Source organism: Micromys minutus (assembly GCF_963924665.1).
Source record: "Micromys minutus genome assembly, chromosome: 11".
Classification (NCBI taxonomy): Eukaryota; Metazoa; Chordata; class Mammalia; order Rodentia; family Muridae; genus Micromys; species Micromys minutus.
The window spans coordinates 44,623,785-44,635,300 of NC_137980.1; the positions used below are offsets into that span (position 1 = coordinate 44,623,785).

Here is an 11,516-nt window from a genome sequence, read left to right on the forward strand (position 1 = left end):
CTAACACAAGAAACCTCAGCTACCTGCTCTTGCACAAGCACCCCTTGCTCTAAGGACAGTAGGCAGCGAGTGGGAGGGTGGGGCCCAGATCAGAGAAGCACAAGCCCTCCTGGTCCTCCTCCTGTCCTCCTCCTCTGACTCAACTGCTCTGGCATCTCTGTCACTCCAGGTGTTAATTTGGGGGCCTCTGGGCCCTGAGCTTATTGGGTTCGAGGAAAGAAACATGAGAATCCAGAGCTCCCTTCTCCTGGCAGTCCTCCTGGCTATGGAGACTCAGCTGCCTGTGGCTTTGTGTAGAAAGAAAGGAGGTGAGTGTTATGAGCTGCTGTGCTCCAGCCGGGCAGTTTCTGCCTTTCTGTGGAGAGTGAAGGCTGTGGGAGAGCCAGTGATGAGTGAAGTGTGTGTGTGTGTGTGTGTGTGTGTGTGTGTGTGCCTCAGTGCTCTCAGGAGCCTGCATTTTGCATCAGACTTGTTCGTGCTTGTGTCTTATCTGTCAGCTTGCCTGTGCCTACACTCACATCTGAATGTTTTTTAAGGACATGCACTATTTCTGTGTACGTGTGTACCTTCTTCGTTCCTGTCGGAGCAGGCCTCTATATTCATATGCTTATTGTGCCCAAGCTTAGGGACACAATGCATGTGTCAGCGTGCCTCTCGGTGTAGGGAAGACATGCTTCCACCAGTGACGGTTGTAGAGGAGACTTGGGAGTTAAGTAAGGCGAGTGGCTGCTGCGATCTGGGGTCCGATGGGAGGGATCTCTAGCTTTGTCTCTCTTCTTCCTTTCTCCAGCTTCAGTAAATTCCCATCCCTGACAAAGCTCGGGTCGGTTTGACAGTGAAGGAGGCACAGGGGTTCTTACACAGGTGCCTCCCTGTCTGGGCGAGGCCATCCCTCCATCCTCCTCTGAGGCTTGTGACCTACATTTACTTTTGGAGAGTTAGACCTGCTTCGGGAGGGGGGGGGGTCGGGGGTAGTAAACAGATGGGGACGGAAACCCGTCCTCCAAGGCTGAGGAAACCTGTGGAGGACAGGCAGATGAAGACAGCCCACACGATGTGCCCATTCCCTTTAGCCTGCATTATTCCTTCCTCAGAGGCACAGGCCTCTGACTCAGGCTTGAACTGGTTTAGGGAGGAGGAAGAGGAGGAGGAGGAGGAAGAGGACGAGCTTGGAGATCCCAAGCTGAGGATGAAGGATGTTAGTAGGTTCCAAGGTCAGACCTTGTGTTAACTCATGCAGCCGTCACAACCGAGTCTTCAGTGCTGTGTCGTGAGCCAGCACTGGTTTTATCCCCATTTTGCCGGTAAAGAAACCAAGGCATACTACTCAACCAATCGCCAGCGCCAAAGACTGAGACAGTATCAAACATGGTGTCTGATGGCCATTCTTGTGGGTCAGAGAGGTTCCCTTCACCCACGCACTCCCATGAAATGGGGTCTGTGCTTTCATCTCAGGAGTAAATGGGGCCTTGAAGGATAAATGTCAGACATGGCCATAAGTGTAGCATTTGTGCTGACTTGGGGGAGGGAACAAATGAGAGGTCCTAGGAGAGCAGTCTGACACCACACCCAGGGTGAGACCTGGCTCCAGCAGATGTGACACCCTTTCCATCGCCCGCTCATGTCACCCATCCTTTCCTAGTTTCTCTCCCACGAAGCGTCTGCCTGGCTCTCAGGAGAATTTCAGACACTGGCAGAAGGCAACAGGGCCGAGGGAAGGAGGGCATTGGCCTGTCTTGGTGGAGGCTCAGCTGCTTCTGTGTATAAGATCCTGTGTTCCTCATTCAAATGTCAGGGTGTTGGCAGTTTTGCAATTCCATTTAGAGAGCTGCGCACGCACTCAGGACAAGGCGTGCTCATGTACCTGAGTACATCTGTTTAACCATGCCCAGGTATGGTTGCTACACAGGTAAGGAAGGAGACTATATATCAGCTGTGGTGTGTGTGTGTGTGTGTGTGTGTGTGCGCGCGCGTGCGTGCGTGTCACAAGTAGGAAACCTGGATATGGAGGGAAGGTGAGGAGAGTAGTCATGGCAGTGTGAGCACTCAGACCCCTGCACACCTCTCTGTACAGTCCCGACTTTCATGTCTCCACATTGTGACACCAACAATTTGTCTCATTTTAAAATGCCAGCTTTCTGCCTGCTCCCTGTCAGTCTAATCCTTTGAAGCCCAACCCCAGGGCCCTCCTCCAGCAGTTCCCCATCCTCTCTGCTCCCGCCCCGCGCATGCTACACACACACTAGAGACTCAACTTCCTCGACTGGAGTTCAGACAGGTCCACTCGGCCCACTCTCTGAGGTCTGAGCATCTCTGTGCTGGGCTGTGGGTTTGGTATTAAATCTTGGCCTGCAGATAGTCTCCAAAGGCTCTTCCTCCTACACCCCTCCCCCTCCCAGAACCCTTCTTCCCTCCCAAAGACTCCATGTCCCTCCCCCAAAGAGACATTCCTCAGAATTTGTGCTCCCTCCCAGGCTAAGCTGTTTACTTTCCAGCAGGGGGCAGCAGTTCAACTCAAACTACCAGTTCAGGAACTAAAGCTGATAGTGCGGGGAGCAAAGAACCACCTACTATGTGCACAACCAGTGCCCAGGCAGGGACCGAGAGAGAAGACTGACACGGAGACAAATGGAGCTGTCTGGACTGGGAGCGTCCACTGGGCTGGAAGATCCCGTGCCTTGTAGGTTGCAGGGAGGACTTCTGGAAGAGGCTCTAGAGGATTATGTTCATAATCCTGGATCCAACTTAAGCTTCTATGATGCTAGATTGAGCTGAATTCCTAGGACCAGCCCCAGCCCTGTAGCTCAAAGCAGCCAAAGCAGGGCATAAAGATTAAAGAGAGCCAGAGAATTCTAGCCCAGCCCAGGCCCGTGTGGGGTAGGCTGGTCACTGTCCTTCACAGGCCTTAATTTCTTCCTCATTAGAGGACTTCCACCTCTCGTATAAAGTCTCAACAAGAAGACTGGTTAGGTCAACTCCAGGTCAGAGCATTCCAGAGCTGTTCCGGAGAAAGGTCCAGGGACAGAGTAGATTCTTGAATCTAAGCTAATGCCACTTCCAGCCGAGGAGAGCACAGCGTCGTAGGTGTGTCGGGGTGGCAGGCAGAGAACACAGATGCAATCCTGGGCCTCCCTTCAAATCCCTCTTTTTCCAACAGCCATTAAGCCCCAATCTCTGTGCACTGGGCTGTGCTCATGATGAACAGGGTGAGCAGGCAACAAACCTCAGCCCCTAGCAAGGGAGAGGAACAGACAGTTGTAGGCACATACCCCAGTGCTGACCCAGCTCTGTGGGCTCAGAGAAGCAGGGCCTTAAGAGGTGACATTTCAATGAAATCAATATACTGATCAAGTGGCCAGAGTGGAAACGGACGGCAAGCCCTGCCCTGCAGAGAGAGCTGGCTCGAAACAGCTCAGGAGTGGGAGAGATAATGAAGCCGAGGAGGGACAGGCGGGCAGGGGCAGTCTACCACAATCTCAGCTGAGGTGGAGAATTTGTGTGAGTGTGCGTGTGCGTGTACACATGGAGGTATGGGTGTACAGGTGTACACGGGCACATGCCTATGTGGAGACATGGAGACCAGAGGACAATAGTCTAAGGTGTCATCTCTCAGGTGCCAACCACCTTGTTGAGGCAGTTTCTCATTAATCTTGAATTCCAGCAAACCTCAGGGATCAACCCACCTCCCTGGGGCTGGGGTTAAAATTTCATACCCTGCCCCCCTTTTCTAGTTGTTTGTTCAGTTTAGTTAGTTTGTCTGTTTGTTTTTTCACACAGGTCTTAAGGATCAAACTCAGGTCCTGATCTTAACTGAGCGATCTTTATAGCCTGAGGGTTTTCATTTCATTTTTTCCTATCCACATACCACCTGAGTGTCAAATTAGTCCTAGATAGTAGAAAAAAAATCTATAAAATGCATCCTGGTGGCAGGCAAGCCGTAAGAGACTGAGATACTCGGTCCTGCAATTCCCAACACAACCCTGAGCTGCATCTGCTTATGTGACCTGACGGTTCTCCTACAGACAAATTGGGCGGCTGCCCGCCAGACGACAAGCCCTGCGGCCACAAGATTCCAGACCAGTGTGCGAATGACAGACAGTGTCCCTCTTCTTGGAAGTGCTGCCTCCGGTCCTGCTTCCTCCAGTGTACCCCTAGAGTCTTTGGTAAGTGCCCTCCCCACTGTGCCAACACCCGAACCTCAAGTCCCAGGGCTAATGGGCACCAGCAAGACTCACCCAAGCCCCTGTGTTCCAGTGAAGCCGGGCAAATGCCCCGTGGATCAATTTCGCTGCCTCAGTCCAACAAGGCACATGTGTAACCAAGACTTGGACTGCTCCGGCAAGAAGCGGTGCTGTGTCAGCGCCTGTGGCCGGGACTGCCGAGATCCCAGCAAAGGTGCCGTTTCTGTTTTCCTTTCCGTTTCCCCTCCAGGTTCTGGGATATCCTTCCAAGCCAATAATCTCAGCAGGATACCTTCCTCAGACGTGAGGGTCCCCATGGCCAGAGCTGGGGAAGGAAGGTCCAAGGGCTTCCATTAGCAAGGCAGAGAAACTGGGCTCCTCGGGTCTTTTACTGAGCATTCGGTGCCACCCTGGACATCAGTTTGCCCTTCTGAAGGAGGCTAGGGAGGCCTGTCTTAGCATCCATCTGAGTCGGAGTGATAGGATCTAAATAGAGGAGCCCTGTTACAAAAGAGGGGTTAACCTTTTCTTTCCCTTTCTCTAGGCTAATTCTGGCTTAGGATCTGTGGCTCTGCATCCCAGGTGCGGTTCCCACCAGGAAGAGATCATGACGCGGGGACCAGGGGTTCCACGACCCCAGATCATCTCTCCAAAGAGTTGTGACCTTCTGTCAAACACTGTCCGTTGTCACCTCCCTGACAATTTGTGCCTCCCGTGTTCTCTTCCGAGTGCCAAGGTCCACACCAGACATCAAAGGCACAGTTCATGGCTCCAGCACCCCCCTCCACTGTCAAGCTGAGCTTCCCACCCTACCTCATAACCATTTTTATATCTCTCTATACATTGTTCCCTCCACTTAAAATGCCAAGTCAGGCAGCCCCTTCACTCCCTGAACCTACCTACAGACAATCCTCCCTCAAAAATGTGCGTCCAGCAAGAATTTTCCAAACATCAGTCCATCCATACATGTGTTTGAGTCCACACCATCCCTGCAGAACCTCCCCATAACCTGTAAAGTTGTGCAAAGTGCCCCGTACATCTACATACTTAATGCCTTCATTTAAATGGCTCACTTTTGGATGGAACAACCCATTTCCAAGGGATGGTGTCGGGGAAGGGGAGGAGAGAGGAGGTTTGGTGCCCCTAAGGTAAATAAGACTGCCAGGTCACCAGCCAGAGAGAGCATGGAGCTTCAAAGCCAAGTGCAATGAAAACGGTGATTCATTCCATTAAAAGCCCTTATGCTTGGTTTAAACAATCCCCCTAAACGCTAGCTAGATACCACCACCTGCCAAGGCGGAGCCCAATTCTGTTTTAATAAATAAAGATTAACAAGGGTTAAAGAGATGTCAAGAGATGCAGAATTCTGTCTGAGACAGCTTCCTGGCAGAGTCGGGAGCAAAAAGAGAGCCTCTCACCCAAGGAGTCAATGCTGTCTCACATCAGAGCCAAATGTTTGCCAAGACCATTTGGATTGTCCCACATCCAGGGAAAGGTGCCCCAGCGGCTGCGATGTCACTGTAGAGTATGTCTGACTCCGCTCTTGGGCTGTGTCTTACTTGTCTACAGTCAGGGCCTAAGAAGGGTTTCTTGGGAGGACTCAGCAAGGATCCATCCATTCCTTGGACCCAGACAGTTGAGAAAGAAGGCACCCCCTTTCTCTGCTGAGCACCCTTTTGTCTGCTAGGCTTGGGGCAGGTGGACTTAGGAATTGTGCCTCTTCTGTCCTGTCCTCATGGTCTTGCAGTGTAACCCATGTGAGTCCTTTACCACGTCCCTTTGCAGTCTGGACGATGCAGAGAGTGACACTTTCTGGCTGCTACAACCCTTCTCACTAGATTCAAATGTCCAAACTGTTGGCTCATCGTAACAGTTGCCAACAACATAGATCCAAGGTGACACATAGGAAAAAGAAAGCTCTCTGATGTCATGAAACCTGTGAGCTTCTGGATATTTCTGAGCCTCCTCACATAAACAAGATAATGTAGAGGATCATCATCTCTGCCCACGGTGTGCCTTCTCATCCACAGATTCCCTAGATAGTGTATGTCCCACCTGTAGTCTGTAAATTGCCAACTTGGCAAAGCCTTATAATTACCTGAGAGACAAGTTTCTGGACATTATCTTGATAAGCTAATTGATGTAGGAAGAACCGCTTTGGTTGTGGGTAGGACCTTTCCGAGCATAGCGTGTATGTATGCATCTGTCACTCCCTTCTGAGCTGAGCACAGCATGCATGTATCCATCACTCCCTTCTGAATGCAAATGCACTGTAATCAGTTACTTCTAGCTCCTGCGGCCTTGACCTCCCTGCCATAAAGGATTGTATCTTGAGCTGTGAGCTTAAATGAACCCTTTCTGCCTTCCATTGCATTTGTCAGAGTGTTTAGCCACAGCAACAGGAAGAGAAGCTAAGGCAGCTCTCCCACTAATTCGGAGCCTGACTGCCAACCTGTTTGGATGGAACTAATAGCCACAAGGCAACATTCTTCGGGAAGCTTCCAGCCTCTACCACAAACAGCTCACCCAGAAGCCACCGGCCTAAAGATGAGCTATCTCAGCCAACCCTCACACTTGGGAGGGGTAATATTTGTGTCAGGAAGCCACAGGGATATAGGGCTTTTGGTGACACAGCAAAGGCCTGCTAGAAACTATTTCTTTCTGGAGGAAGAGCCTACCCTTTGCTTCCCACTTTAAAACACTGTCACACTATTTACTCTGTCACCTGCAGGAAGAAGACCTGGTACTCCCATCTGGCAGTGGAGAAGTGGCAGCCTTTAGACAAAGAGTTGCCCCAGCTCTTAGTTGGGAGGTGCTATACCCAGAATTAAAGTGTGGTGCTCTCTTCTTTAGATAACAATGAACCCCACCCTGGACTCCCTAACCTTCCACTCATATGGATAATCCCACTGAAGCCTCACAGCCCTACCCGGTCCTATTTCACAGATGAAGAGAGCTGTGGTCCAAAGAGGCTAATTTAGACCTCTTTGTCAAAGGAGTTGTACGTCCTAGAGCTGGGACCAGCCTGTAACTGTTGTGACCCAATTCTGTACATCCTTGTTAAGTAATTACAGTAGGCTTTGGAAGAACCCGTCCAGCCTTAGCAACGGTGTACGCAGATTTAAAAAAGAGGCTCGAACAGCTCTAAGACGTTTGTGTGGAACAGCTCAGTCATCGCCACTGTTGGCTCACATCTGATTGTCCTGGATGTCATCCTTGACAGAGAAGGAAAACTCAGAGACTCCGGAAGGAAGCTCCCATATAAACCAATCAAAAATTGGATCCAGACTCTGAGCTGTGTTCCCTGGAGTGACAGGAGGTGCTGAGTCACAGGCTGTGGCTTTTCTAACTATAGGGGGGATCTCCATACAGTCCCTCTACTCCAGCTCCTGGCCCACTCACCATCTGCTCCTTGGAGACTGGCCTGTCTATGCAGCGTCTCCTCCTTTCTCAGCTGCCAAACTCCTGCTGCAAACCCAGGGCCTCCCTCCACTGCCCTTGTGGGAACCGTCCTGGCGTGCCAAGAACCTGGTTCCTTCACCAAGGCTTTCTTGCTTTCTCTCCTTCCTTATTCGTTCAATAGTGTTTTCTGAGCACTTACTACGGGCTGTGCCTTACACACTCCAGTGGATGAGGTAAAGGCCCAGCTAGAATCTACACCAGTCTGCTGAAGCCTGGGAGGCTACTGGAGGCCATGAGAGGCCTAATTCATCCTGGAAGCTTCTCCAAAACCAAGCCCTGAGTTTTAGTAGGAGTGAGAAGGTGCCCTCCCCACCCCTCCTTTCCAGCTGTAACGTCTCCAGTTAGACATACGGCTCGGCCAGCCACTGGAGTGCTTATGGAACTTATATTTCCCAGGACAACACAGAAACAGGAACACCAAATGTTAGTTCAGCCATTTCTGTACATTCGTGCATTTTAATAACATTTTATAATGATTTGACAAGGTAAATTAACTTTTCTTCCTCTCTCAGCTTCTTTTCGGGGGGGTGGCGGGATGTCCATGTAGCTCAAGACAGGCCAATCAGAAGTAATAATCAGTCCGCTGGGCAGGCTTTCCTAGGAAGCCACCGTTGTCTCCACTAATAGGATAAAGTCAGCCTTCTGTTCCTTTCCCATGAGCCCACTGCAGTTAGTTCCCTAAAGATGGTTGCTATACCTACAACCTTGGGAAACATCTTGGTTGGGTTCCCCCAGGAAGAATCTTATCACAAAGATTTATTTGATGGTGCTGATTTTAAAGTGTTCTCCCCGAGGCCCCACCTGTGTGTGTGTGTGTGTGTGTGTGTGTGTGTGTGGGCCAGAAAGAGAAGAGGCTCCTAAGCAGGTGGCACTGGGCATAGCCCATACAGCAATCATAAAAATAAGTGTAGCTCTTACTTCAGTTCTCCCCTTGGTAGCCACACGAGGCTTCGGCAGCCTTGGGAAGGTTTAACGAACAGCCACAAACTGTAGGTCATCCAAAGGGAAAACATCCCAGGAGCCAGCACGCGCACAAAAGTCTAATGGATCTTCAAAGGGCTGCGCAGAGAGCACCAGCATCCCCCACTTCTGGGATGAGGGTCCCACCAAAGAGTGGAGGAAGGAGTCCCAAGGAGCTGACCTTCAGTGCTGTTGATGGGTAGCTGTGTCTGCTGCAAAAGACAGGCTCTCCTCTCTAGTGAAGCCACTGGGAATCCATTTCTGTTCCTGCAGCTAACTTCGCCTGAGAAAGGAAAAGGCAGGAAAAGTTATTCGTGGGGATGGCAAGTGTGTGCTAACCCACTCTGAAATCTGGGAGGAGATGCTCTTCCCACTTTACACATAAGGAAAAGAAAAGGCCAAGAAGAAACACTTGGCCCAAGGTCACACAGAATCCAGTGGCAAAGTCATTATCTATTTCTGGGTAACAATCTGCCACAAATGAAGTGGATTAATCAATACACACTTCTTAGGTCATGGTTTCCTTGAGAAACCCAGCACAGGTTTCTGGACGATACATCCACATGACTGCCTGAGGGGGCGTCTGAGCCTCAGCTAGAGGAGGCTCTGCTGGCAAACATTTGCTGGCAGCATTTCACCCCAGAAGGGTGAAGGAACTAGATACTCACCTGGCAGTAGCCAGAAGTCACCCTCGGTTCCTTGCCCTTCCAGTATGGTAACTTCACAAAAGCCAGCAGAAGTCACAACCTAACATAGTCTGATTATACCTCACCATACACTAGGAGCAAATCAGTGAGTCCCATACACTCAAGCACACACTCAGGTTAATGCACACACACACATAGTCATTAACACAATCAAGTACACACTCACATGTACTAACACATACATATATCAGCACACATACACATATACACACATATGCTAATAGCATACACACACTTATGCTCTCGAACACGCACACATGAATGAATACAGAGTCTAGCTACGGCACTCTCGGGCTTCTGATCTACAGAAATGATGAACTGCTAGTTCGTAGGGTTGGGAGCTGCTGGAATTATGGTAATTTGTAACACTGCAAACAACAGTACCAACATTAGTATAATAATTTTTAAAGACTTAGCCCAAAAGTGAATATAGAAAATATTTCTCTTATTTTCTGTATTGATATCATGCTAAAATTATATCTGGAACATATTAGGTTAAACAAAAGACTTTTTTTTAAGACTCATCTGTTTCCTTTATCAAGATAGTTTTGTTTTGTTTTTTTTTTTACGTGTATGGGCATTTTGTCTGCACATGACATCAGATGTCATCAGCTCCCATTGGACAATAGTAATAGACAGTTGTGAACTGACATGTGGTTGCTGAAAACTGAACCTAGGTTCTCTGGAAGAGCAGCTAGTGCTCTTAACTGCTGAGCCATCTCCCCGGCCCTCTTCTTAATATTTTTAATGCTGCTTGTAGAAAGAACACTTGAGATAGAGTCTCATGTAATCTAGTTTACTTGGAACTCATTATTCAACCAAGGGTTGAACTTCTAATTCCCCCACCTTCACCTCCTGACTGTTGGAATCCCCATCCTCCACCCCCTGGCTGCTGAGCTTCCTGATATAAACGACAGTGCTTGGTTTACACAGTACTGAAGATCAACCCTGGGGGGTGGGGGGGTGGGAGGTGGGGGGCTTCATACCCAACAGGCAAGCACTCTGCCAACTGAGCCTCATTCCCAGTTCAGAACTTGCAAATGACATAGGGGATCCCGAGCCTCTGTCGTTCAGCCACGTGACCTAGAGGTTTCCCAAGCCTTAACCTACAGTTTCCGGATAACACCACACCCACCCAACAGGTACATTCACAGGTTGAGTGAGATGGGACGGGGCCTGTGTAGGTCCAAAAGAGATGCTCAATCAATATTGGCGATTATTGTTAACAGTGAAGGAGCACACACAGCAGCCCCGCCCCAGAGAAATGCTGGAGGATGACAGGGGTTCTTTACAACGCTGTCAGGCCTGCAGCCGTCCTCCTCGTAGGAAATAATCAAGACTGACTGGCGAAGTTCTGAGCCTCCAGGACAGAAGGACAGGTTTCTGCCTCCACAACTCACTTGAAAGAAGAGTGTACTAGACCCTATGCATCCTCCCCCACCTCCTAATTCAGACCTCCACAGTCTGAGTAAATACCTGGGTGGCACCTATAAATTCAGAAGCTGAAGAGCTTGTCCCTGCCAAGTCTGTATTAAACATGACTGGACATGTCCCTTGAAATAGTCACTTGAAATAGTCACATATTAATCACTAAATTAAGTAAATCCTGGTTGCTGCCACTCCTGGGACAAAGGTTTAAACCTTTCTCCAAAGGTGTCCCCATTTGCTAACTGGCCCATCCTTCCAAGCTCTGACTTTGAAAGATGCTCCCAGCTGTTAGGCCCCCATCCATCCCAGGCAAGAATAGAAACCACCGCCTCCGGCCGCCCGCGGCCTCCCTCCCTCCCCCCGGCAGCGATCGATGCGGCCTCAGCCGCGGGGGACGGGAACACAGGAAAGGAGGGGGCCGCGGGGCCTCCGCAGTAGTGAGACGCAGCGGGGCCTGGGGCAGAAAACAGCCGGGTGGCGACTTGGGGTACAAGCGCGCTGGAATCCCTGGAGGCTGAGACAGGTAAGGAGCCTCCCGCGGGGAGGGGCGTGGCTGGGAGCGTGGGAGGTAGGGGTGGCCTGCGGATTCCCTTTTAGGAGACCCTCAAGGAGGGACAGCTTGACGGGGCTAGTCTTGCTTATACATTCAGTAAGATGGGGATTTAGAAAACCTTGGGCAGTGTTAGGATAAAACTGAGTGCTCCTTGTGTGAGGAGCTCAGGGAAGCAGCCAAACGCGCAGAAGGGTGCTCACAAAAAGTATCAAGAGTGCTGAACCG

General features: G+C 50.3%; 1 protein-coding gene across 1 annotated transcript; it reads left to right on the forward strand.

Moving 5' to 3' along the window:
* Positions 1–223: 223 nt before the first annotated feature.
* On the forward strand, positions 224–11,256 carry WFDC5 (WAP four-disulfide core domain 5; the record flags this gene model as incomplete). Its single annotated transcript, XM_080925559.1, has 4 exons — positions 224–308; positions 4,023–4,163; positions 4,255–4,395; positions 11,048–11,256. The coding sequence occupies 4 exons, from the start codon at positions 224–226 to the stop codon at positions 11,254–11,256; spliced, it is 576 nt and encodes a 191-aa protein (XP_080781685.1).
* Between the last annotated feature and the right edge of the window lie 260 nt (positions 11,257–11,516).